The sequence below is a fragment of the Myxine glutinosa genome, chromosome 9 (genome assembly GCF_964187855.1).
Source record: "Myxine glutinosa chromosome 9, kmMyxGlut1.1, whole genome shotgun sequence".
In the NCBI taxonomy this organism is placed as follows: domain Eukaryota; kingdom Metazoa; phylum Chordata; class Myxini; order Myxiniformes; family Myxinidae; genus Myxine; species Myxine glutinosa.
In genome coordinates, this window is record NC_136269.1 from 106359344 (window position 1) to 106387301 (window position 27958).

The 27958-nt window shown below is 43.8% G+C and overlaps 2 protein-coding genes across 2 annotated transcripts in view; one reads left to right on the forward strand and one right to left on the reverse strand.

Moving 5' to 3' along the window:
* Positions 1–27958, forward strand: part of LOC144893653 (uncharacterized) — a 1023192-nt gene that overhangs the window by 123353 nt on the left and 871881 nt on the right. The gene's annotated exons all lie outside the window — the stretch shown is intronic.
* TSNAX (translin associated factor X) overlaps positions 2241–27958 on the reverse strand; it is a gene marked incomplete at its 5' end in the record, with an annotated part of 33041 nt that continues 7323 nt past the window's right edge. Inside the window, 4 exon segments of the mRNA XM_068098096.2 lie at positions 2241–3145; positions 10377–10501; positions 17377–17507; positions 27435–27555. Coding sequence (XP_067954197.1) covers positions 2792–3145; positions 10377–10501; positions 17377–17507; positions 27435–27555 — 731 coding nt within the window.

Consider the following 27958-nt stretch of genomic DNA (forward strand, 5'->3'; position numbering starts at 1 on the left):
CACGCGCATACACTCTTAGAACTCCTACAACAACAAACAAGCACCTTTAGAGGCCATTTTTCCCCACTATAGCAGGGGTTGGCCTTTTTCAGGTACCGTGGTCCCCATTTTGAAGCAATGTTTTATGGCCGGATGCCCTTCCTGCCACCAACCCTGTTAGTTAGCTTCTTGCAACACACAGGGAATTACCAGTGAACTGGTACTCAATTTGCCAACCTCGGAAGGATGACAGGCTGAGTCAACCTCCTGGCGTTAATTCGGGAAATGGACCAGGATTCGAACCCAGGATCCTAGGAACCCAAGCCGGCATCCTAACCACTAAGCCAACACCAGGCTATCCCTCTCAGACATTCTATTCTTGGCTTTTGCATCTAAAATCGTTCTACTTGAACTCAGGAAGAATAACAAATAAAAGGCATCAATAATTAATTATTAACAGGGCCGTGGCCATACTCCTCCAGAGTTGCCACCACAGATACGCACCTTTTCACAATTTATATTGCACCACCCGCACCTCTACGATAACGCACCCTAGACACCACAGTATTCCTGCCCTTTGATCCCTCCCTTTAGCGTTTGGGTCGCAGAGGCATGACTGCCCCGCTCGGTGAGCCAGGAAGCCAGTGATCCTGGTTCTCTTTCTTATCCGTAGATGTCTGATTGGGTACCCAGGTCTTGTGTATAGCCGGTAGGTAAGGCACAGGTTAAGTTATGCATCTTGTCCGTTTTCTTTGCTGTACATATTCCTTGCACCCTCCATTGCCGTGATTGTCTTTGTACATTTTGATTTGCATTCCACATTGTTGATGCATTTACAATTGTCTTGTTGAACATTAGAGTCCTTCAGTTCCCCGCCCGCATGTTTCCCCATTTCACATTTATCATTGGGTTTTTTTTTTTGTACATAATAAATTCCCTCTTGTTGAACATCATTTCCAATCTGTCCATGTTTATCTTTTCACAATTGGCCCAGCGCTGTTCGTACATAGGTTAGTCTGTGAGAATATAATTCCCCAATTGATTGGCTCTCCATTCCGGTATGCACGAGTGGTAAGCTCAGCCGTCCTAATTAAGATGTCATCAAGAAAAGCGTAGTGCATAACCGAGGGCACGTCCCCCGGCTAGGAGACCACATGACCTCCAGTTAAATGGAAATTAGACTAATTGATGATGGTGGTTAACTAATTGGCTCTCGTGATTACCTAGCAACCCGCCGTGACACGTTCAACCACCATGACCCTTTATATAGGGGACACATCCAGATGGGATGTATTATGTATTACATGTATTACCTCATGAGACCTTGCTGTCCTGATGCATTGTACCAAATTTGGCCCATTAATCGGTCATTTCGTTTGTGAGAAGATGGTTTAATCAAATGTTAACGGACGTATGTACGGATGCCAGGACCCACTCTACCGTTATTTCAGAGAAAGAACCTAATAAATCCCCTGTTCGGAATCACAATGAATCTTATCTATCTAATCTTGTTCATCACATGTGAACACAGAACAGACACAGGACAAGGTCGATGAGACAGAATGTAAGAGAATGTAAGCTGAGCTGTGAGGTAATGTTTTTTTTTTTCCGTCAACTGAAATAACACTAACCTGAAAGGAAAGAAACCCGGGGTGTGTTCAGTTACTAAGCAGCTAGTGGCCCTGGCTTTTGGTCCTGGATTACTAAGCAGCTAGCCAAGCGCTTGCTAAGCCAGACGTTCCTTAACGGTATCAAATGGCGAGCGTTCTACAAGAAACTTGGTAACTGAACGCACCCTTGACATTTGAGGCCCAATCCTAGATCTACTGTAATCTACAAACCCCAGAGAAGATAATAACATAACCCTTTCTGTCGCTCCTGGACGGAGTGGGTGTACTAGTTGTGTGAAACCAGAGCCATCTGTCCATCAGTCTCATAATTGATATTGAACCAAACTTTGAAGACCCTCGGAGATGAATTGTACAATATCTTCAACTTGAAGGACGAGTGAGGTGAGTTGACAGAGGAGGTGAAAAATATATATTTTGTGCCGCAGATTGTGACCACAGTGCAGTTATTCTTGGTAAAAGTATAAAAGGAGGTCCCAACCCTACCTCTTAATGTGCATTGGCTCATTTGTCTGAGGTTTTAGGTTTCTTTTAACAATTGGATCAAAACGGTGGTCCAGAAATCTTTTTCTACGACTTTATTGAGCTGTAGGTGGTGCGAGTGGTAATCAAACGGTAAATCCTAAAGAAGAATCCAAATGAGTCAAATAGTTTATTTAATCATTGTTAATGCCAATAGAGTGGTGTTAAGTCTTGACTAGACGTCAAACCCACTGCATTCTGCCTTGTTGAACTCTTCAGTTCTCCGTTCACAAGAATATAACAGATCTATACATCTATAACAGACTTCAACACATTTTACAATTACAATTGACTAGTTTCCCTTATAAAATACATAGCTTCGTGTACAATAACCAATAGTAAATAACACAAAGCAGTCCGCAAAGAGCCAATTACCTCCATAAATATGATCCTATTCACACGACAACTCCCAAGGATAATCGGGAAGTATAAAGGTCAGCGAGAGGAAAAACAAGGCACAAGATAGATTATTGATAGCACGGTGTCAATGCGTACCACCACATGTGGACCACGTGGACAACATGCTCATCAAGGTTCTTAATGGAGTTTGACATGTCACATGTACAAAAACAATCGCCAAATGAGAATAAATCAGAGACAGATGATAAAAATGGGTAAGCATGAAATTAGAGGGAACAATGAGGACGGTATTTCATGTGGCATCATGCTGCGTCACGCTCATCGTGCTTGTCTCTTTCATGCAACGATACCATGTCTGCAAGAACATGGCGAGGAAACTCGGAACCTCGCACACGCAAAGCGTAGCATGCGTCTTCCATCTTAAATAGGCTCTGTCGCAGCACTGGTAGCTTGCGCGAGAGCTCATGTGGGCCAGAATTTCCCAGGATGCAGAATCCATCATAGACAGTGCGCACAAACTGGCAGAGGCGAAAGGGCGTGTCAGGGTCAGCAGAACCACAGCCCATGCTCATGATGCAAACGCGCATCAGCTCGCCGGTCAAATCTGCCACCCCGAGGATGTAATCCGGCAAAGGCAGGGGCAATTTTGCTGCAGGCTGCAACAGCAAGTGTTCAAGTAGATGAGTGATTGTTAAACATGACATGTAACTTGATCACAATAAGCAAGTGATAATCACTGGTTGATTAGTTATCAACTAGCCGAAACCGGTGGAACATCCACGGAAGGGAGGATGTGGTGTATGGATAGAGTGTACCATTATGGATGGCATAGGGGAGCGCTCATGGGATCTTCTTCTTCCGTTAAGCTCCAATTTTTTCTCTTTAAGTTAAATCCAATCAGTCCTCTCTGCTCGAAGTGGTCAGGCCATGCCTTCCCGCTCTCATACTTTTATTGCCATTCGGTGTAGAAAGGGATTGACATATCGTTCGTCTGTTTCAGCTCGTTATCTTTAAGCTTCCTTACGTCTCGCCACCTGCTACACCTCTCTGAGTTACGAGGATTTATGCAACGCACCCCGAGTATCGCAACGTCACTCCATTTAACTTTATTAAAATGACGATAAAGACGTTTCCTTATATATCCTAATTTAAAATGTTCAAGGGAATAAAAAGACCATTTGGTTCACACCACCCATGTTCACACCACTCGACTGTCCAATCAGCGGACGGCTTGCTTCGCCTTTGCCCAGCAGACGCCAATACGATGGCGTCGTATCGGCAGTTAATCGGATGCTTTTGGGCCCCAACGTCGGCTAATTCAGATTTTTCGAGTATGGCTGTACGTGATAAACAAAGAGCGCGGTTCGTATATCGTAAATCCATTAGTGCCGTGGGCATCGGGTCACTGGGCACGGCGTAAAAGGGATAACAAAGTCGAGTCCTTACGCTATTATCATATAGACTAGTACACCCACTAACTACGGGAGGGGCAGGAAGGGTCATTCCTCTTTGGGGTACATAGATTACAGTCGATCTATGGTCTGGTCTCAAGAACATTGGGTGTGTTCATTTACAAAGTTTCTTGTGGACAGATCGCCAAGTGGTTTAAGCATTCGAGCAAGCATTCCATTCAAAACCGTTAAGGAACGGCTGGCTTGGCAAGCACTAGCTAGCTGCTTGGTAAATGAGCACACCCTGGGCTTCCTCCCTTTCAGTTTCATGTTAGACAGAAGGAGCGAGTTTCAAAAGTTCACGACGAAAAATGCCACAGTAGCGGCAGGAAGGGTCATGTTATTAACCCAACACTTATGGGGTACCTAGAGTACAGTAGATCTTCGCTCAGTTCTGTAAGTAAAACTTACCTCACAGATGTCAGGATTCCTCCAAATTTCTTCATTTAGTGTTATAAAGAGCATTAGCGACTGTTTAAAAAGCTAATCATACATGTTTGTGGTTCATAATATTCATTACTGTTCATTACTTCTGGTAGAGGCCGTTGCTCCCACGAAAACGCCATGATAAGCTATTTATATACGTTGACTCGCTGGAAAAACCCCTTGGGGAGGTGGGATGGTAGATTAATTACAAAAACAAGAAAGAGCAATCAGAGATTGCAGACCCTCGCCATATCATGTTTTGGTGGTTTTTAAGACTTTTATGTTATGTTAAAACAAATATGGCGACCGAACAACGCGACCGATGACGTCATAATTTTTTTCTCTCCAATTTATCCCTAGATGATGCTCAAGAAATTTCATCTTGATTGGATGAAGTTTTGTACTTATTGAATTATGACGTCATAATGGAGGCACCCATGACATCATCATTAACATAGGTTATTCCCCATGGAGAGTTCTTTACAATGAGCCATGTCTCAATTTTTCTATGCAGTGCTTTTGGAGATATAGAGGTGCAAAGTTTTTCGGTTTTTCCAAGATGGTGGCCATACCACGTGACCTATGACGTCATAATTATCATTTTAAAAATTGACCAACGGTTGCAGAGAAATATCATATATATTCTGTGCGGACAAACAGACAAATATATAAACAAGCATAAATATGTCGTGCATAGCACGATACTTGCGAAATCCATAAAATAGGTTGTTGGCCGATGTTGACCTCAAAAATACTTGGTGGTTTAATTCAGTGTCCAGATATGCAAATCTCTTCAAATTTCAAGTTAATTGGATGAAAATTGAGGATTTTAGAAACTTGGCCTATGTTGACCTCAAAAATGCTTGGTGGTTAAATTCAGTGACCATATATGGAAATCCTCTTAAAATTTCAAGTCAATCAGATAAAAATTGAAGATTATATAAATCTGGCCTATGTTGACCTTTTGGCCTATGTTGACCTCAAAAAATAGTTTGGGTTGAATTCAGTGACAAGATATGCAAATCTCTTCAAATTTCAAGTTAATTGGATGAAAATTGAGGATTTTAGAAACTTGGCCTATGTTGACCTCAAAAATGCTTGGTGGTTAAATTCAGTGACCATATATGGAAATCCTCTTAAAATTTCAAGTCAATCAGATGAAAATTGAGGATTTTAGAAATTCGGCCTATGTTGACCTTTTGGCCGAAGTTGACCTAAAATATAATTGGTGGTTGAATTCAGTGACCAGATATGCAAATCCTCTTCAAATTTCAAGTCAATCAGATGAAAATTGAGGATTTTAGAAATTTGACAAAGTTCGTGACCTTTGGCCTATGTTGACCTTTTGACCCCAAAAACAATAGGCTTCTTGCTTATGACCAACTCTACCATTTGGTGAAGTTTTGTGAAGATCGGTTGAAAATTGTGACCTGTAGGCGACTGACATACAGACAGACAAACAGAGAAAAAAAGAAAAAAAAAAACTTTAGAGGCCATTTTTCCCCGCGAGCGGGGGTTGGCCTTTTTCGGGGACCGTGGTTGTTGTTGTTTTTTGGTCCCCTTTTTGAAGCAATGTTTTACGGCCGGATGCCCTTCCTGACGCCAACCCTTTTTGTTGCCTTTTTACGACAAGCAGGGAATTACCAGTGAACTGGTACTCAATTAGCCGACCTTGGAAGGATGACAGGCTGAGTCAACCCCCCTGGCGTTAATTCAGCAATCGACCGGGATTCGAACCCAGGATCCTAAGCTGGCACCCTAGCCACTAGCCCAACAGACAGACAAACAGACAGACAGAATAATGCACAAGACCAACCAATATACTTGAAACAAGACCAAAAGTCTAACAGCTTGTAGACTTCTTGTAGCCGGGCTTGTGAAATAGTATAAACCACAAACACACATGATTCGTTTTTTAAACAGTCGCTAATGCTGTTTATAACATTAAACAAATAAATTTGGAGGAATCCAAACATCCGTGAGGTACGTTTGACTTACAGAACTGAGCGAAGATCTACTGTAATCTATGTACCCCATAAGGGTTGGAGGTGTGCTCATTTACCAAGCAGCTAGCCATGCCAGCCGTTCCTTAACGGTTTTGAATGGAGTGCTTGCTCGAATGCTTAAACCACTTGGCGATCTCTCCACAAGAAATTTGGTAAATGAACACACACCCAATGTTCTTGAGACCCGACCATAGATCGACTTGTAATCTATATACCTCAAAGCGGTATGACCCAACCTGCCTCTCCGGAGTGAGTGGGTGTAGGCCCACTTGTAAATTAAAATGTTGGTCGGTGGACTCAGCCGTCGTAATGACATCATAGACGTAATGACGTACCGGACACAAAACTTATATATTTTAACTTCCAGTAAGTTTGCAGTCACTACGAAGGGATTAGTGTTACGATTAGATTTACTATAATATTTACGTTACGTTATCATTATTTCGAAAATGATATTACCATAAAAAAACTGAGGCCAATTCCCTACTTCCTCGGTTATTAATATTAGTGCCGAACACCGCTCATCATTAATCATGAACCATACACCGCTTAAATCCATGAACTTTCCATTCACGACATTGGGATTAAAGTGTTATGGTTATACTTACTATATAATTATTATTATTACGAAAACGATACTACTGAAATGATACACTACTGTATTAAGAAACCTGGGCTTAATTTGTCCGAAGATAAGTCATAACGCCTAAGGCCTATACATACCGTACCGTATTGTTGGAAGAGCCGTAACGCCGATGCTTTCGATATTTGATGATTATTTTAACAATCGGTTTGTTTGTGCTTCACATTGAATGAAAAACGTAAAGGTAGAGCATGGCGATTGTGATATACTACTGTGTTCAAAACGTATCCGACCTTTATTTTTCGTGCGTAAAAAAAAAGAAGCTAGGGAGGCGTTGATTGGTGCACGTATGTAGGCGATCCTAATGCGCACGCGTGAATTTTTTCCCACCTGCAGAAGCTGTCATTCGACGGCAGACCGCCGATGAGTGAGGACATGTAAGTGAGCGCCGTCGGATTTTCGTTTTTGACAAAATGACGGAAAAACTTGAACAATGCTACTGCATCAAATTTTGTGTAAAGCTTGGCGATTCCCAAGTGGAAACGATCCGCAAGATTCAACACCGTTCATTCCATTATGAAGGAGGATTTGGGCTTCAGGAGAATCTCAGCGAAGTTCGTACCAAAGCTGCTAACGATTGAGCAGAAGCAACTCTGTTTGGAGATCGCACAGGACATGCTGGAGACTGTGAACAGCGATCCCAGCTTCCTCAACACAGTGATCACTGGCGATGAGTCCTGGGTTTATGGGTACGACCCAGAAACCAAGTTGCAGTTTTGATGCAAGTTTGATGAAACACAAAATTTGATGCAGTAGCGTTGTTCAAGTTTTTCCGTCATTTTGTCAAAAACGAAAATCCGACGGCGCTCACTTACATGTCCTCACTCATCGGCGGTCTGCCGTCGAATGACAGCTTCTGCAGGTGGGAAAAAATTCACGCGTGCGCATTAGGATCGCCTACATACGTGCACCAATCAACGCCTCCCTAGCTTCTTTTTTTTTACGCACGAAAAATAAAGGTCGGATACTTTTTGAACACACTACGTATGACAGGTTCGACGATATGTTCGGCATCAACGGCATATAAATCAAAATGGCGGAGTGTGGAGAGTCAACAGCCATACGCGTAATGACATCAGCCGTAATCAGATCACCCTCTCATGTGACCATATCCTCAGCTCTGATTGGTATATGTTTGAGGGGACATAAATACATACATACGGACGGACAAACAATGTTCTAGAGTCTAGACGGCTTCGCCCGATGGGCTACGCCGTAAAAATCTTCGATTTTCGCAAGTAACAAACGGACTCGAATGCCATACCCTCTCCTCTGCCGAGGGCAATAAAAAGATAGTGAGGTTCTTAATTGCTAATCCTTAAAAAGCTGGAATTGCACGAAACCTTGCAAAGGTCAGTGGCGTGTACGTCAAGGGCGAGTCACTTGAAGATGGCCGCTCTGGACTATCATGCAATAATTGTATTTCTTCAAAATACCAACAGGGTTAGATGAGCACCGGGCAACACGGTGTACCCAAGCTAGTTTCATATAAAAGGGCAAGTTAACAACAGATTTGGTACGATGTTCCTTTAGCAAAGGCAATCCCGACACCACCCATTCTGAAAGTTCTTTTCAAACATTTTCAAGCCAGGTGCTGATGGTTTGATGACAATTTGTCAGACTTTCAGTATGCCAACATCAATGTCCACATACTCGATCCACATTTGTAAAGGATAACCAAAACCACCGTTTAGAGGCCATTTTCCCCCACAAAGCGGGGGTTGGCCTTTTTCTGGGACCGTGGTTGTTGTTGTTTTTTTGGTCCCCTTTTTGAAGCAATGTTTTATGGCCGGATGCCCTTCCTGCCGCCAACCCTGTTTGTCGCCTTTTTACGACACACAGGGAATTACCAGTGAACTGGTACTCAATTAGCCGACCTCAGAAGGATGACAGGCTGAATCAACCCCCTGGCGTTAATTCAGCGATCGATCGGGATTCGAACCCAGGATCCTTGGATCCTAAGCTGGCACCCTAGCCGCTAGCCCAACACCAGGCTATTTGTAAAGGATATAGGCTGAAATTACGTCGATGCACATGTGAGGATGTGAGGACACTATCCAGCTCTCGCATTTGTAGATTGGTTTCATCTCACGTTACAGGTCATCTCCCCTTTATTGTTTTTGGATGGTGGGTAGGTAAGGCATACTGTTAAGCTGGCATCAATTTATGAGAGAGTAAGAACAAGTCACGAGTTTGCATTGCATAATGATTGTAAGTTGGCCCAGTTGTTACCTCCTCCACCAAAGGTGGATGGAGGTTATGTTTTCACCCCTGTCTGTCTATTTGTCTGTCCGTTTGTTTGTGAACAAGATATCTCAAAAAGTTGGGGACTGATTCGGACGAAATTTGGCAGAGATGTAGCGTATGTGACAAGGACGAAATCATTAGATTTTGGTGAAGATCGGGATCCAGCTAGTGGAATTTTAAAAATGATTCTTCACCATTGGGAGATAGGGCCAAAAACGATACAAAGCAGGATATCTCAAAAAGTTGTGGACGGATGATTCTGATTAAATGCGATTCTGTATTGTGATTTTCTGGTCTACAAAGCGTAAACTGGTCACCTGGAGGAGGTATGCTCTCTACTGAGTGCCGTTGTAGTATTTACAAAGCGTTTACATACAGTACATAACTACACATAATTTGACGTCACGATGTTGACCGTTGTGATCGATATACCTCCACACACATCAAGTCTTTGCGTACTCTCACTTTGATCTAAAACCTCAAGACCATTTCACCTCAATATCTAATCTGTACATATGTATCATGGTACATGTACTTAGTTGAGTTCAAATCCCGACCTCAATAACATTTTTACCTGACATGACCTCTGACCTCTTGATGCAAAAATCTAATTGGTTCATATTTGCATCATAACATATACTTATGCCAGGTTTGGTCAAAATCCCATCAGTGGTTCTCACAAGTTAGCTCGGTAACAGAATTTTTACCCAATGTGACCTCTGACCCTTGACCTCATCATCTAATCCGTTTATCTTTATATCATTATACATACTTGTAGCAAGTTTGACTTTAATCCCTTCAACCATTCTTAAGTTATCACGGTAATGAAAACCTATCACGGACACACGGTCGGACGGACAGCTGGACGGAAAACCTGAAAACATAATGCCTTCAGTGGCTTCGTCAGTGGAGGCAAAAAATAACATCGCATCACTTACAGAAGAACCCAGTGATGCGAACAAGGGCAGCTGCTGCGATTTTTAATAATGTTTTGATACCGATGGTAAACAATCACTCACATTCTCACAAACTCAGCTTCAGATTCAATGGGATTGCCTCAAATAAATAAAACAAAAATGTAGTATACATTTTGTGTGTGCTCGTTAACCGTTACCTCCTGGCCAGAATCAGGACCTTTTGGGGGAAATTCAAGGTGACTGTTCACCTCTTCCAGTCCAATTAGCTTGTGCGTACGCAAAAAATGCTGAAAAGAAACAGCTTCTACGTACTCTTGCAAACCTGGAAAAGGAGACAATGGCGGACAGACAGACATTTTGTTTATACTGTATGTGTACGCAAAAACGCATGTGGGGCTTTCTGGACATAGTCCGCAGAAAGACAAAGTCTATACATAGTAAGGGCATTTTATGAGATATTTCACAAATCTGTTAACTAAATTGTTACCAAAAAATTTCTTCACCAATATGTTTGTAAAGGTGTGTAATAACATGTGTTAAAATGTTGAAGGTCAACTCCCGTGGGAAACCCAGTAAAAAAGCTGTTGAATTCGGGTACCGAAAAATTATTTTCGAGAATTTTTATTTTTTTTAATCGGCCCTTAAGTAACTTATGAGGGGTCAAATAAGGGTTTTTCATGATTCTGAGTTGATTGTTAACATGTATATTTTCACTTTTACATTTACACACAAAGTAGCTTTTATTTCACATACATATATAATACTCAAGAGTTATTTCTCATTGTCTATGTCTTCTTCAGACTCAACAACATCATGACTGCAGTTTCTGCATGTAATGCCATTACAGACTCCACAGGCCGAGATGCACGTGACCCCATTCTTCTTGCAGCTGCATCGCCGGTTGCTGCAATCTCCATGACAATTACAGCTCGTGAACTGCAATAGCTTCCAGGATAGATCAACTGGATCACATCTAGTAGTCCAGAATCTTCCATGATGTTACCCATTGATCCAAGATAAGACTTCAGCAGGTGAAAACCACCCAACCTTGGAATGACGGGTAGATTTGCCTGCTTTATTATATTCACAGCCTTCAGCCAAATCGGAAGATCAAAGGTCACTATAGCGACCCCAGCGCGCCGTATGCACTCTTTCAGAGTGGTGAAGATGGTGTTGAGGTCATTAGGGTCTCCTTCAATAACTGGGAGGAACTCGATCTGTGTGCTCTGCTTTGCATCATTAGCATGGATTCTCTTCATCCAGCCATTCCAGTTGGAGTGTGGGAACTCAGGATCGTTGGCTTTGATCACCCACTCCGCTGCCCAGAGTGTGTCACCTGGAGTGAGGAGTGGCTGATCATGAGCCAGGGAGGAGGAAAGTTCAGCGAGGGGGAGAAACATGATCGCGTTCGTTCCTATCTGTTTCCTGTTCGTAAATGGAATAATCTTTACTTCAGTTCCTCTCAGGATCTTAGCTTTGTCGAGTGCCTTCAACTTCACCCGGGGGAAAGCTGCTGTTGTCTGTGGATCTGGCAAAGGTGGTGCCGGAGAGGTGACTTCGATCCAACCCATTGAGTGAAAGGGAGTGTTTCCGTGAATAGAGACAATGTTTAAATCTGTATTGTCTCCAACAAACTGAGTGACTGCATTGTTTGTTTCCCCAACCTCCATAAAGACCACCTGATCATTACTTGACAATTCACTTTCACTGGCTGGCACTTTGGCTGTCATCACTGATTGATCCTCAAGCGCAGCATCAACCGCAACCTCATCATTGATCTGTTCATCGGTTTCCTCCACAATGGTGTCAAGAGTGCCAGAAGTATCTGGAACATCATCTCCACTCCTACTATTAAGGAAGCAGTATTTGTAGTTTTGTGTCTCCGTGTAAGACTCAGTGTATCCCAGCCGGTGGAACTTGTTGAGCATCCATTTTGACCCAAATCTATGATCAAGTTGTATGACAAGCCCCATTTGGTGTGGCAATACTCCAGACCGAGGTCGACAGGCCTTAATAAAATTCTGCCCCCAAACGGCAACTCTTTCGTCTGTCTTGACAATCGGTCTCAAGAACATCTGAAGGCTTGCAGGAACAAGTGTCAGCTGACTATCGATGTCAGTCATACTGTGTGTGGTGGGGTATGACTTTGGACCTAAATCAATCAAGGCAATATCATTGGATATGAACTTGAGTGCCGTCTTTATGATCTGAGTCTTCTCATCTCCATGGTCAAGATTAGCATGATGCTCTCGCAGAATATTGTCGGTGCCATCTTTGAGACAGAGTACATCTGCCCTTCTTTCCTGTGTTGTGAAATACAAGGTGTCTTCGTATTTCTCTAGAAGTTTTATCTTTAGCCAATGCTTTGAATAAGAAAGGCTCTTCTCTGGTGACTGATCAAACTCCTGCAGCTTTTCATGGACTTGGTCCATGTTCATTACCCCATGCTCTAATTCTGAGTCTAACCATTCGCAGAATTCAATAAAAACTGCCTCTCGCTCCTCATCAATACTCCTCTGTCCTCTCTTCCTTTTTCCTTCCTCATCAGTCTTGGACAAACTGTCACCTCTCACAAACATACGTTTGCATCGCAAATGGTACAGTGTTTCTTCTGCTACCAAGTCGTTGATCCCTTCCAGGCGTCCAGTGACTTCAGTGCCCCAGTCATCCCCGCGACTCCGTGCTGTCTTCAGCAAGCTTGCCTTCAGTGTATCTGCAGTCAAATTATCTGGCACTCTGTATTTCTTTCTAGCTTGTGCTGGATTATTTTTGTAGAGCTGGGCTGGTTGGTTGCAAAGAATGCATACATCCTTATACAGGAGGTCAACTGACTGTGATCTTCTAGAACTGCAGCCAGTTGATGAACTGAACTCACAAGTAGTGCGTCTTCTCTTCAACTTTGATGACTCTTTCTCTGCCTTTGATGCTTGAGCTGACTTCTTGGTGGTTGCAACAAAGTTGTTGTACAGATCATTTTTACACTTCTGGTGGTACCTCAGTTTTCCTTCCTTTTGAGGCTCCTTCATACGTTCCACAACAGTAACATTTTCGACAGTTTCTGCTTGTTTCAATAAAGTTGAGTATCCCTTTGGAGTTGCCTGTATGAGCCTTTCAGCTGGTGTATCCGAGCGTGCACAGATGAAGCAATTGAGCACAGGTGGAGTAACGTCTTCATCCATATTGCTAGACTCCATGTCCTGCAAAGTAGAAAATGAGATATATTTAGAAATTATTTTTCCACAAAGGAGTGTCTGTGGTGAAATATAAATGTTAACAATCAACTCAGAATCATGAAAAACCCTTATTTGACCCCTCATAAGTTACTTAAGGGCCGATTAAAAAAAAAAAATTCTCGAAAATAATTTTTTGGTACCCGAATTCAACAGCTTTTTTTCTGGGTTTCCCACGGGAGTTGACCTTCAACATTTTAACACATGTTATTACACACCTTTACAAACATATTGGTGAAGAAATTTTTTGGTAACAATTTAGTTAACAGATTTTCATATGTTTCCCTTACTAACAGCTTAACAACAACAACAACAACAACAACAACAACAAAAATCAAGTCAGGAAAACTTTTAAAATGTCGATGGAAAAGAAAAGGCCACCATGAAGCCAATGAGACCACAGAAGGAAGTGTAGAATAGCAGGATGCAAATGGGAGATAGGCATCAGAAACGACAACGTTTATCAAGAATTAAAGCATATATTGCAGACTCCAACTGTGGCAGAGTCTAGAGTCCCTGTATATAGAGAGTTGTGTCAACTCAAATTTGGACGCCATTTTGTGTCTAAGTGTGTCGGATTAGATATACATGTACATTCGCGATATGGGGTGATATATTCTAAACCTGCTAAAAAAAATTTACTACACATATTTAGACTTATTATTACATACAGGTGATATTTGTTTTGTCAAAAACTCAGCTATTGCCGTGAAAAAGAGCTGTGTGGTGATATTAAAAGTGGTATGGCAATGCATATTACAAGCCAACACTGCATATAAGAGCTAACATTACAAGTAAGACAAACCAATGCTGTCGTTCTCTGAATTTTAATAACTTTTAGAAAGGAGTGTGGGCATATCCAATATTTTTTAAAGGGTGCCGAGAGCAATTCCGGTGTAGGACTTCCAGCCGACATATAGTCTAACACACTTCAAACAAATTCTGTACGTGGTATTGCCATATTTCTATAGTGTACAACTTTAGTTTTATCGACATTTATATTCAATTACCATTGTAATGATTTAACAAGCTGCAAGTCAGCTTCTGTCTCTGACATAAGGAAAACGTCATCGGCATCTAGTAAGATTGAAACGTTCATTTATTACTACACCCTTGCCCAGAACTCTGATGGATATTGCCTGATCGATTAATATGTTTCATAGCTGGCGACTTGGCTGCACAAACCGCAAAAAAATTGAGCAGGTCCCCCCCTAAAATTGCTTTTATGATTGCCGATTAGGCTAAAGATTTTAAACCAAAAAAAATAACTTGCCTCGGAATAAGTTTTGAATGGACGGACAGACAACTGAAAACAAAACGGACCATGGGTTTCCCACCCCTATAAAATCAAAATTAATTCCCTCTGAAAAAGTACAGTGACATTGCCCGCAGACTACCCAACCGCAGACCAGGCAATGTCACTGTACCGGGACATTTCATCAATCAATGACAATATGCGGTCCGCTAGGACTACCCGAAAAAAATTGAGCAGGGTTCTTCCCACGGAAATGCATTTTTGGTCAGCTCCTTGAAGATTATAAACAAACACAAATCACTTCCCTTTAAAAGGGTTTTCAATGGACAGACAACCAAAAAAAAACCGAGCAGATAGAATTGCTTTTGAACATCGATCATCAAGCGGCGTGGGCCTACCTGGCAGAGTCTCGAGGAGTCGATCGCTTTCCAGCTCTTTCGTCTGACTTTCGCTTCCCAAATTTGTCTTCTGACTTTATCACTTGGAAATCTATACATCTTATATTTCCCAGATTGGTTTGAACAACCAAAAGCAGAACAACCAGTCATTTTGTTTGGCAATAAACAACATTCCCGTACCAAGCTGACGTTCACGCACGGTGAAGTTAGACACAAAATGGCGCCACGAAATCACGTGACCAGAAATCTCGGGTCAGCGCATGGCGCAACTCTCTTTATACAGGGACTCTAGCAGAGTCTACACAGGAGGGTCCATTTTCTTAAATCTACACCCAGGAATGTGTCAAACGTGCTCTATTGGATTTTAACCAGGACTCCTTGCTGGCCCAGGCAATGTTATGATGGCTAAGTTTTGCTAGAAGCCGGTAATTGCATAAGAACGGTGGGGTCAGGGCTGGTGCAAGGGCCAAGGGTATGTAGGTACCCAAGGCTAACCTAAACCCCCCACTTCCCTCCCCTCCCTCCCCACCTCACAATTATCTTTTGAAAATGAACTTTGTGCATTAGTACGAATAAAACTTCTGCAATTATAATTGCATAATTGCAGATATATTTTATATTAAAAGGAGAATATGATACTGATTGTACATTCTCATTCTTCTACACTTTTCACAGGATACGTAGTCGAAGAAATGCACATTATAATCTAAACTATGCATGTGCGTGTGTGTGTCTGTGCGTGTGTGTGTGTGTCTGTGCGTGCGTGTGTGTGTCTGTGCGTGTGTGTGTGTGTCTGTGCGTGTGTGTGTGCGCGTGTGTCTGTGCGTGCATGTGTTTCTCTGTGCATGTTTGTGTGTTTATCTGTGTGTGCGTGTGTATTTCTCTGTGCGTGCATATTTCTCTGCGCGAGCGTGTGTGCGTGCGTGTGTGTGTTTCTCTGTGCATGTGTGTGTTTTTCTCTGTGCCTGTGTGTGTGTTTATCTGTGCGTGCGTGTGTATTTCTCTGTGCGTGCGTGTGTATTTCTCTGTGCGTGCGTGTGTATTTCTCTGTGCGTGCGTGTGTATTTCTCTGTGCGTGCGTGTGTATTTCTCTGTGCGTGCGTGTGTATTTCTCTGTGCGTGCGTGTGTATTTCTCTGTGCGTGCGTGTGTATTTCTCTGTGCGTGCGTGTGTATTTCTCTGTGCGTGCGTGTGTATTTCTCTGTGCGTGCGTGTGTATTTCTCTGTGCGTGCGTGTGTATTTCTCTGTGCGTGCGTGTGTATTTCTCTATGCGTGTGTGTGTGTTCCTCTGTGCATGTGTGTGTTTCTCTGTGCATGTGTGTGTGTTTATCTGTGCGTGCGTGTGTATTTCTGTGCGTGCATGTGTATTTCTCTGTGCGTGCGTGTGTATTTCTCTGTGCGTGCGTGTGTATTTCTCTGTGCGTGCGTGTGTATTTCTCTGTGCGTGCGTGTGTATTTCTCTATGCGTGTGTGTGTGTTCCTCTGTGCATGTGTGTGTTTCTCTGTGCATGTGTGTGTGTTTCTCTGTGCGTGCGTGTGTATTTCACTGTGCGTGCGTGTGTATTTCTCTGTGCGTGCGTGTGTATTTCTCTGTGCGTGCGTGTGTATTTCTCTGTGCGTGCGTGTGTATTTCTCTGTGCGTGCGTGTGTATTTCTCTGTGCGTGCGTGTGTATTTCTCTGTGCGTGCGTGTGTATTTCTCTGTGCGTGCGTGTGTATTTCTCTGTGCGTGCGTGTGTATTTCTCTGTGCGTGCGTGTGTATTTCTCTGTGCGTGCGTGTGTATTTCTCTGTGCGTGCGTGTGTATTTCTCTATGCATGTGTGTGTTTCTCTGTGCATGTGTGTGTGTTTCTCTGTGCGTGCGTGTATTTCTCTGTGCGTGCGTGTGTATTTCTCTGTGCGTGTGTGTTTCTCTGTGCATGTGTGTGTGTTTCTCTGTGCATGCGTGTGTTTCTCTGTGTGTGTATGTGTGTGTCCATTTTTCTCAGAGATGGCTGAACGGATATTCGTCAAACGTTAAGGTTCATCATTGAGGGCTGGGAGTGTTTTCGGCAAAAATAATTTTGAAAAGAGATTTTTAATTTTTTTAATAATATACTTTTTTTTGGATTTTTTAGGTTTTCTTCTGGTCTTCTCTTCCTCCTCCTCCTTTGTAAAGTAAAAGACAACAATGATTGAAACTGATTTTGTTGCATTCTAAATGGTAAAGTTTTACATCCGTTAACATTCAAGTCACGTAATCTTGCAGTGTTTAATGTAATATCACGTGTTTCCCACAACTATAAATGAGGTAGTATACAAGGGAGGAGGGTACCTGGAGAGATAGCTCGGTGGTACTGGTTCAAGTCTTCTCCTTGTAGTTCCAAAGCGATGTCTCGGATTTTAAGACGCACAGCTGCTAATTTAGCGTCGGACTCGGTCAACACTTCTTCCTCAGCACTGCCACTGTTCCCACAGCAATTCAATTCTCAGAAGGTGGTCGGCTTTTAATTGCAGCACGTCAACTTGCTTTTGTACAAATTACGTTATCACCTGATTGAAAGTCGAATTTCAACGTTTAAACACTTCAGATAAAGCTTCATAAATGGAAATATATTTCACTCAAGGCTGATGAGAATAGTTAGACAAATAAACAACAAAGGGAGATGAAACCCAGAACTACCAGAAGAAAGTAGTATTAAAGAGAAGACCAAGTAATAAGCAAACGACTTTAAATGTATGGAGGAAATAAGTAAAAGTTAGCATCACTGTTCCGAATGAATATTTTGAATACAAGCAGAACTAGATGGTATTCATAGATACTTACCCTGCGCAGTCAATTTGTTGTGAGACAACTCTTCTGTTTTTGAACATTTTTTTTTCTTTGATCCAATATGGCTGCCAGACCATGTGAGCGATGACATCATAAATTTATATTCTCTAATATAATTGTTGCATCGATCACGCCCAATACATTTCAAACTGATCAGACTAAGCGTTGTGCCTGTCGAATTATGACGTCATAATTATGACACCAATGGCATCATTGTTAACAACACCTATTCCACATATGGAGTTCTTTACAATGAGCCATGTTTCAAATTTTTTCCATGCAGCGGTTTTGGAGATATAGAGGTGCAACATTTTTCGGTTTTTCCAAGATGGCGCATGTACCATATGACGTCATGATTATCATTAAAATATTCTACAGGGGGAGGCGCTCCTATGGTGAAAATTTCATGTCAATCGGACCAACGGTTGCCGAGAAAATTAATTTTTAAAATGCAGACACGTACAGCACCTGTACGGCACACGTACGTACGTAACTGAATGTTTTTGTTTGTTTGTTTGCTTGTTTTTTTTTTTTTTTTTTTTTTTTTTTTTTGTATACAAGATCGAGGCTCGTGAAAGAGCTAACATTAATCACACAAAAAGACAAACCGACACACAAAACACAAAAAACAAGGGGAGCGGTAGACAAGATGGGGAGAGAGGGGGAAGGACACAAAAGAGAGGGGGAAGGACACAAACACAACATTTGAGAGCAGGGACATCGGGAGGACTTGGGGGGAGGTGGGAGAGGATTAAAACATATGAACACTGCAAGGACTCTGGGGTGAATTACCGGGGGTAGAAAAGATCAAGGTTTTCGATGGGGGAAGATAAGAGATGGTGGTGAACAGCTGTTTTAAAGACCTGGAGGGAGGAGTGGGATTGAAGGGAGTGGGGGAGTTTGTTCCAGAGGCGGGAGAAAAGGGGAATGAAAGAGTGAAGGTGAGCAGAGAGCCTAGACTTTGGCAGTTTAACCAGAAGAGGGTTGCAGGCAGATCTTGTGCGACCTGAAGGAATATTGGGGGGACAGAGCACAGAGAGAGCTGGGGGAGCAAGGCCGGAGAGGAGTCGGTAGAAGACAGAAAGACCACCAACCTGCCTGCGGTGAGTGAGTGAAAGGCCCTCGGCGTTGACTACATCGCAGGAGATTCCAATGATTCTGAAAGCTTTGGCCTCAACAGCGTGAAGCCGAGCAAGGTGTGAGGCAGGAGCACCAGCCCAGAGGGGGGAACAGTATTCCATTGAGCTGCGGATGAAAGCCTTGTATGTGGTGAGGAGCTCAGGAGTGCCAAGGAAGGACTTCGCACGACGGAGGATGCCCAGTCGGCGACTGGCTTTGGAGGCCAGCTTGGAAATGTGGTTTTCCCAAGAAAGATCATGGCAGATAGTGAGACCCAAAAGCTTGAGCGACAGAACTTCTTGGAGAGGATTGTTGAGAAAGTAGATGGGAGGGTTGTCCAGTCGGTCCTTTCGGAGAGACATTGTAAGAGTGTGAGATTTGTCAGGATTGAAAGACATGTTCCACTTGTTTGACCAGTCTGTGATTTTGTCCAGGTCTGCAGAGAGTGAGGAGGCTGCAGACTGCCGATCTGAGGGATGAGGAATGGAGCGACAGAGAGTAGAGTCGTCAGCAAAGAGATAGAGAGGATTTTCAAGAGAGTCAGAGAGATCATTGATGAAGACCAGAAAAAGCACAGGGCCCAGAACACTACCTTGGGGAACTCCAGCCTGAACAGGAAGAGGAGATGAGAGAAACCCATTCAGGGCCACACGTTGACTACGACCAGAGAGGAAGTCCGCCAGCCATGCATGGAGATTTCCATGGATACCAAAGGAGGAGAGTTTGGAGAGCAGAGCAGGGTGCCAGACCGTATCGAAGGCACGTGAAATGTCAAGGGAGACAGCTCTAATTTCCTGTTTGGCGTTGAGGACCTCCATCCATTGTTGAGAAAGCAGAAGCAGCATGTCCAGAGTAGAGTGACCAGGTCTGAAACCAAATTGATGATCAGAGATCAAGCCATTGGAGAAGAGGAAAGATTTAATATCTGAAGCAATGATGGATTCCATGACTAACCCCGCTTTTCGCTTCGCGAGCGCAGGGCAATAATAGTTTTTAACAAACACTATGGTATGTTTGCAATTCTAACAGACGCAGTCAATGACTACTGTTTAAGTACTCTGTACTTGTGACTCATAAACAGCAGACCTCATTCATTTTTACATGCTAAGCCTACAGAGTAATATCAAAATTAGATTTTGTTGCTAGGTAAGGAAAACAAGAAAGAGGGCCATGGCATAGTCCACCTTGTCAGTAAGATGACGACCCTCCGTTTGGCTGCAATGCACAACCTCCTAACTGATGCCCAGTATGGCTTCTGACATTCACGGACTACTGGTGATGCTCTATCCCCAATCACAGAACATGTGGATAGGGCTCTGGGTCATTGTTAAGCCAGGGGAGTTGCTCTCGACATATCAGGCTTATGACAAAGTGTGGCACAAGGAGCTCATCCACAAACTAAAATCGCATGGCATTTCTGGACAATTGCTTGCTACAATTTGTGACTCTTTACAAATCGCCAAATCACTGTGGTACACGAGCGTTAGTCGTCCACTGCCCATAATATTATTGCTGTTTTTTTCCCCAGGGCTCTGTGTTGGGTCCTGCATTGTTCTTGGTATATAATCAATGATCTGCCTGATTGGATGCTTTCACAGTTAACCATTTATGCAGATCACTCAACACTATATACTGCATGTCTCCTCCATCCCGAGTCCACGCCAGTGGACCTAGAGATTGGACCTAGTCCACGCCAGTCTCAATCAGGACCTAGAGAGAGTGATTAACTTGGGAAATGACTGGCTCGTTACTTTCAACCGAGAGGAGACTCACTTGTCTGTCTCTAGCTCAAGATCACCCTGTGTTTCCAATTCTGGGTCCAGCTAAAAATCTATGGATTCTTCACCTTTGCAGGATCTTCCTGGCATTGGTCTGCTTGGATTGGATATCACCTCAAACCTTGGCTTGGAAAAATACATCTTGCTACAGCTAGAAGAGGCTCTCAGTACCTTAGCTGCTTAGTTTGTGCTCGGCTATACCTTCCTTCAGCTGCTATGCTCCATCTAAACAAGGCCACTATATGACCTGTCAAAGTGTTGTTGCCATATTTGGGATGGTGCTCGGCCTGTCAACTATTTATCCTTGACAGAATCCAGCGACATGAGTTGGCATCATCCCTGGAACTCATTTCAGTCCACTGCTCTGTTGCTTATTTGAGCCCTTTCTTTACATATTTTCATGGAATGTGCTCTGATGGTCATTCACGGGTAGTTCTACCAGAGTGTATTTTTAGTCACCCTCCTCCTCCGGTCTCCTCCTCTGGTCTTCTCCTCCGGTCTTCTCCCCCACCTGTCTTCTCCTCACCCTGCTCCCATCTTCATCTTCTCCTCCTCTGGTATTCGTCTCCTCCTCCTCCTCCGGTCTTCGTCTCCTCCTCCTCCTCCGGTCTTCGTCTCCTCCTCCGGTCTTCGTCTCCTCCTCCTCCTCCTCCGGTCTTCGTCTCCTCCTCCTCTGGTCTTCATCTCCGTCTCTTCCTCCTCTGGTCTTCGTCTCTTCGTTTTTCCTCCTCCGGTCTTCTCCTCCTCCTGCACCTCCACCTCCTCCTCCACTTCCTTCACCTCCTCCTCTTGCCTTCTCCTCCTCCAACAGTCTTCTTCTTCTTCTTCATATTCTCCTCCTCCTCCTCCTCCTCCTCCTCCCCCTCCTCCTCTGGTCTTCTCTTCATCCTCCTGCTTCTCCTCCTCCTCTTCTTCCAATTTCATTGTATTTTAAATTTATGATTCATGTGAAACCACACTAAAACAGCACTGGGCAATTCCACCCAAAATTTTACCTCAGGGTGAAAAAATGAAAATCTGAATTTGAACAAGATTTTTATATTGAGTTATTACGTAATGTCTCAATTATCATAATTTATGTGAATCTTCTGTGTGGACCTAATGTCATGTGACTTGGTGGCCATTTTCTTTTGACTTTGACAATGTCTATAAGAGGTGATTGTCCCATAAAATCATGTTTTTTGTCCCATAATACTCCACTGGGGTTATTAATTGATTTAAGATCATAAGAAGGTATTAATAACATTTTATACAAAGGCATTGTCCTTGTCATTGTTGATCAGTTTCAGATTAAATTCAGACAATTCTCCAATGTAACTTGTGGCATCTCAGATGGAGTAACATTTGATGTTACATCAGTTACAACAATTTGGATGGGAATTCAGCACCACTGAAATCTCCAGGATCTGTCAAGTGTCTATGCATCAAATGAGTATGAATGAAGTCAAAAGATCAGCAGTAGTACTCTAATTAAGAAAGAAAAAAAAGAAAAAAAAAACCACAGGTATACCTATAATTTTGAGAAAATAGATGGAAATAAATTCTGAATGTTATGCCAGTTACGGTGGAATTGACCACCTGGTGTTGTTGCATAGGGGAGATACAGTTGCAGTAGGCCAAAAAAGGTTTAAGTTTGATGGTGTTCAAGTTCAAGACCGATACGGTCCGGTGTATTTATCTTTCGGTCTGTGTACCTATAGTGTGTCCTTAGGAAGATTCTCGGTGTAAATTTTTCATACCTGTATAGAAAATCGTTGGTTAATTCATGTCGTGTCTTTTGAGGCCTTGTCGGCTACCGTGTCCGACCTTGAGGCTTTGTTTTTCTCTCAGCGGTCCATCGATTGTGCTCCAATATTACTTTCGTTCTCTGTTTTTCCCAGTCTTTTCACCCCGTACGTCCTTGTTTAAAATCTCAACTCAAATTTTTTTTTCCTTCTTTATTCTTATTCGTTGTTCTTATTTGTTTATTCGTTGTTCTTATTCATTCGTTTGTTCTTCGATCACGTGTTTCACCTCCATTTCCCCAGATAGTTTTCACTGTTAAATTTTAAAATGTTTAAACTTTCCCCTGAAGTACTGTATTCTGTCGTATATTATAACACCTTTTTCTTCTTCTTCTTTAAAAGGGTGTTTTCGACTTGCTCACCAAATCTATTCATTCCAAAAAAAAATTCCATCTCTTACAGTGCCTCTTTCATACATTCCCTAAACTCACCTGCACTCCATCCCCCCTCCAGCATCCTCAAACGTATTTTTGACTCGAAGGTCACAAGAAACTCATTTTGCAATAAATGTTAGTTTCCCATTAATCGTACACTTTCTAAAATCCAATCTCACCCCACCCCTCCTAATCTTCCCCATCAACCCTCCCCTCCAAAACTTCCCCATCACCCCTCCCCTCCAAATCTCCCCCCTTGCCGCTCCCCTCCAAATCTTCCCCATCACCCATCTCTTTCAAATCTTCCCCCTTGCCCCTCCCATCCAAATCTTCCCCATCACCCATCCCTTTCAAATCTTCCCCCTTGCCTCTCCCCTCCAAATCGTCCCCATCACCCATCCCTTTCAAATCTCCCCCCTTGCCCCTTCCCTCCTAAACTCCCCCCACACGCCCCCTCCAAATCTCCCCCATCTCCCATCCCTTTCAAATCCCCCCCCCCCTTGTCCCTTCCCTCCTAAACTCCCCCCTTTCCCCTCCCCTCCAAATCTTCCCCATCTCCCATCCCTTTCAAATCCCCCCTTGTCCCTCCCCTCCAAATCTCCCCCCTTGCCCCTCCCCTCCAAATCTTCCCCATCACCCATCTCTTTCAAATCTTCCCCCTAGCCCCTCCCCTTCAAATCTCCCCACTCTCATTTCTTCTCCATTTCCCCCCTCTCACCCCTCCTCCTCAAAGCGTCCTCCCCGCTTCTTCCCCCTTCCAACCCTCACCTCGATCTCCCCCAACCTTCTGCCTCGCTCTTACCCCTCCTCAAATAACACCTCACTGTGCCTCACCCAATCACCATCAAACCTTTTGTCCGCCCCATCCTTCCCTTTCTCCGAGCTATTCTGAAATCTCTGACACACCTTCAACAGCTCTCCCTACCTCTTCCTCCTCTTCCACATCTTACCCCCCCCCCCCCCCCATTCTGTATCCGATGCTCCCCCTTCCTCTTCATTAACGGTATGGACCTCAAACATCCGGGGCCTTCGCTCAAACTTGACTGATCTCTCCATACAGGTTGCTTCTGACAAACCAGACGTGATCTGCTTAACAGAAACTTTCCTCCTTCATGATGTCTCTGATTCCTTAGTATCTCTCCCGGGTTACTCCCTCCTCCGGTATGATAGACCTGAGCCTCGTCCTGGGGGTGGGGTTGCTATCTTTATCAAAAACTCTCTTCCTCACTCGCCCTGCACTGCCCTCTCTCCACCTCACCCCCAGGAATACCTCTGGCTACGGCTTCCCCTTCGCTCCCACCTTTTGTTCATATGTGTGTTGTACCGTCCACCAAACAGTGATGACTCCATCTACATCTCGCTGTCTGATAATATGGACCAACTTCTATCTACTCATCCCAACTCTCTCTTCCTCATATGTGGTGATTTCAATTGTCACCATGCCAGTTGGCTGGGTGTGGGTACCTCTCTCACCAGCCATGGCTCCTCAGCAAAGGACTTCTGCGACTCACTGGGACTGACACAGTCTGTCAATTTCCCGACCCGGATCTCAGTCAATGGAGCATCTTCTCTTCTGGACTTGGTTATGACTAACTTCCCTGAAAATGTCTGCTGCTCTTCTTCTGCTCCAATCGGCTCATCTGATCATGTGCTTGTTAAAGTGGACATCTCTCTGACCATTCTCGGAGAGCCTCCTCAGCGTCGACGAGTCTGGCATTTCACTCAGGCCAACTGGCACGGTCTTCAAGCAGCCATCAGTCATCTGGACTGGTCTCCCATCTCGACTGCCTCTGACATCAACTCATCCTGGGAATTCTTCAAAGTAAATTGCTCTCTCTCATGCACAGATTTATCCCATCTCGTCTTCAGTTGTCATACCCTTCCTCCCGTCCATGGCACACAGAATCTTGTGGTGAGGCTGTTGCCCAGAAACAACTTGCATTCGTCTCCTGGAAAGCAAATCCAACGGAAGGAAATCTCATTTCCTTTCACAAAGCCCAAAACAAGTGTGTGTCCACCCTCAGGAGAGCCAGGAAACAATATCTCTCTGTTCTCAAGACCGAACTCTTATCTGTCTCCCTCTTCCAAATCCTGGTGGCGTCTGGTCAAATCTGTTGCTGGTGTTTGTTCCCCCTCCATCCCCTCCCTTACCTCAAACGGCTACACAGCTGACTCCGCACGTGAAAAAGCTGAATGCCTCAACTCTGTGTTTGCCTCTAAATCTTGTGTCCAAAACCCATCCCTCACTGTACCCACTGTACCCAGTCGTACCCAGCTGCTCCTGGACTCTGTGTCCTTTCCTCCTGACAAGGTGGAAAAGTTTCTGTCAACCCTCGACTCTGATTCTGCAACTGGACCTGACGGCATCAGCCCACGGGTCCTAAAATCCTGTTCTTCTGCTCTTTCACTCCCTCTCTCTGTTCTCTTCACCCTCTCTTTTGCTCAAGGTCATCTGCCATCTGCATGTAAATCGGCCAACATCACCGCTTTACACAAAAAGGTGCAAAAACAGATCCTTGCAACTACAGACCAATCAGCCTTCTCCCAATTATCAGGAAAGTCATGGAATCCATCATTGCTTCGGATATGAAATCTTTCCTCTTCTCCAATGGCTTGATCTCTGATCATCAACTTGGTTTCAGACCAGGTCACTCTACTCTGGACATGCTTCTTCTGCTGTCTCAACAATGGATGGAGGTCCTCAATGCCAAACAGGAAATTAGAGCTGTCTCCCTTGACATATCACGTGCCTTTGATATGGTCTTGCACCCCGCTCTGCTCACCAAACTCTCCTCCTTTGGTATCCATGGAAATCTCCACGCATGGCTGGCGGACTTCCTCTCTAGTCGCAGTCAATGTGTGGCCCTGAATGGGTTTCTCTCATCTCCTCCTCCTGTTCAGGCTGGAGTTCCCCAAGGCAGTGTTCTGGGCCCTGTGCTTTTTCTGGTCTTCATCAATGATCTCTCTGACTCTCTTGAAAATCCTCTCTATCTCTTTGCTGATGACTCCACTCTCTGCCGCTCCATTCCTCATCCCTCAGATCGGCAGTCTGCAGTCTCCTCACTTTCTGCAGACCTGGACAAAATCAGACTGGGCAAACAAGTGGAACATGTCTTTCAATCCTGACAAATCTCACACTCTTACGGTCTCTTCGAAAAGACCGACTGGACAACCCTCCCATCCACGTTCTGAATAATCCTCTCCCAGAAGTTCTGTCACTCAAGCTTTTGGGTTTCACTATCTGCCATGATCTTTCCTGGGAAAACCACATTTCCAAGCTGGCCTCCAAAGCCAGTCGCCGACTGGGCATCCTCGGTCGTGCAAAGTCCTTCCTTGGCACACCTGAGCTCCTCACCACATACAAGGCTTTCATCCGCAGCTCAATGGAGTATTGCTCTCCCCTCTGGGCTGGTGCTCCTGCCTCACAACTAGCTCGTCTTCACGCTGTTGAAACCAAAGCGTTCAGAATCATTGGAATCTCCCGTGATGAAGCTATCTCCGAGGGCATTTCACTTACTCACCACAGGCAGGTTGGTGGTCTTTCCGTCTTCGAGACTCCTCTCCGGCCTTGCTCCCCCAGCTCTCTCTGGGCTCTGTCCCCCAAATATTCCTGCAGGTCGCACAAGATCTGCCTGCAACCCTCTTATGGTTAAACTGCCAAAATCAAGACTCTCTGCTCACCTTCACTCCTTCATTCCTCTTTTCTCCCGCCTCTGGAACAAACTCCCTCACTCTCTTCAATACCACTCCTCCCTCCAAGTCTTTAAAACAGCTGTTCACCACCATCTCTTAACTTCCCCCATCCAAAACCTTGATCTTTTCTACCCCTGCTAATTTCACCCCAAATCCACTTTTTTGAAATACCAACTTCTTTCCTGGAAGTCCTTGGTGTCCTTGTGTTTTATACTTCTCCCACCCCCCTCCCCCTTGCCACGCCTCCTCCCCCCAAGCCCTCTCCCTCCCACACATCTCCCGATGTCCCTGCTCTCAAATGTTGTGTTCGTGTGCTTCCCCTTCTCTCCCCATCTTGTCTACCGCTCTCTCTTTTTATTTATTTTGTTTGTGTTTGATTTTTTTTTTTTTGGCGATAAATGTTAGCTCTTTCACGAGCCTCGATTCTGTATACAAAAAAAGAAAAGAAAAAAAGACGTTAGAGTGTCTCCTGCAAGACTGGGAGGTTGACGGTTTAAACCCTGGCTGAGTCATGCCAAAGATTAAAATGGCAAAGTGGTGTTTGATCCTTGCTTGACATTTAAATGGATAGAGCATGGACAACGCCATAGTTGGCAATAATAGCACAGGCTTTGATGGAGGTGACTGGCCTCCTCCAGCATTGAAACTCCTTTTTGAAGGAGATATTGTTATATTCTCCCAATGTGCAGAAGTTTGGCACACCTGTTAAACCATACCTTATCCAAAACGTCTATACAGTTTCATGAGTGAGGACAGCCATTTCAGAAGGGCCAATATAATTTTTCAGATAATTACTTCATTTTAAATCATACCTGGTGGTGCTGCACCGGTGCAGCAGGAAAATAGCTCGCTTGCTTTCAATCGTGACATCACGACCGAGCTTCACAAGTCGTTCGTGCTTGTCATAGCGTGTGTCCAACTCGAGCTGAAAACCTGTAAGGCAGAGACTATTCATGAAAACTAATCCAACTAAAAATTGCTCATTAAAATGATGGCTGCAAACAGTGTCAACTGTACCTTCAAAGCAAGATGTGTTAAAAATAAAAAAATTTTAAAAAAAAATCTATAAAATGGTTACATTGCTGCATAATATGTATGGCAATGAATGTTCAAGAAAATACATATTATACAAGTATATGCATGTGCGTGTGTATATATATATTGTTGCGGATCTCCAAACGTCGGCCTTCCCCTTACGAAGGGGGGATTAATCCCCTTGTCTTTTATCTAGCCGACGCGATCCGGGGCTATCACGTTCCTTCCGGTCGGCGTTAAATAGGGTTGTAAACCGAATTCTTATTACCTAATAAGCCTCATCTTATCTCACATTGGCCTT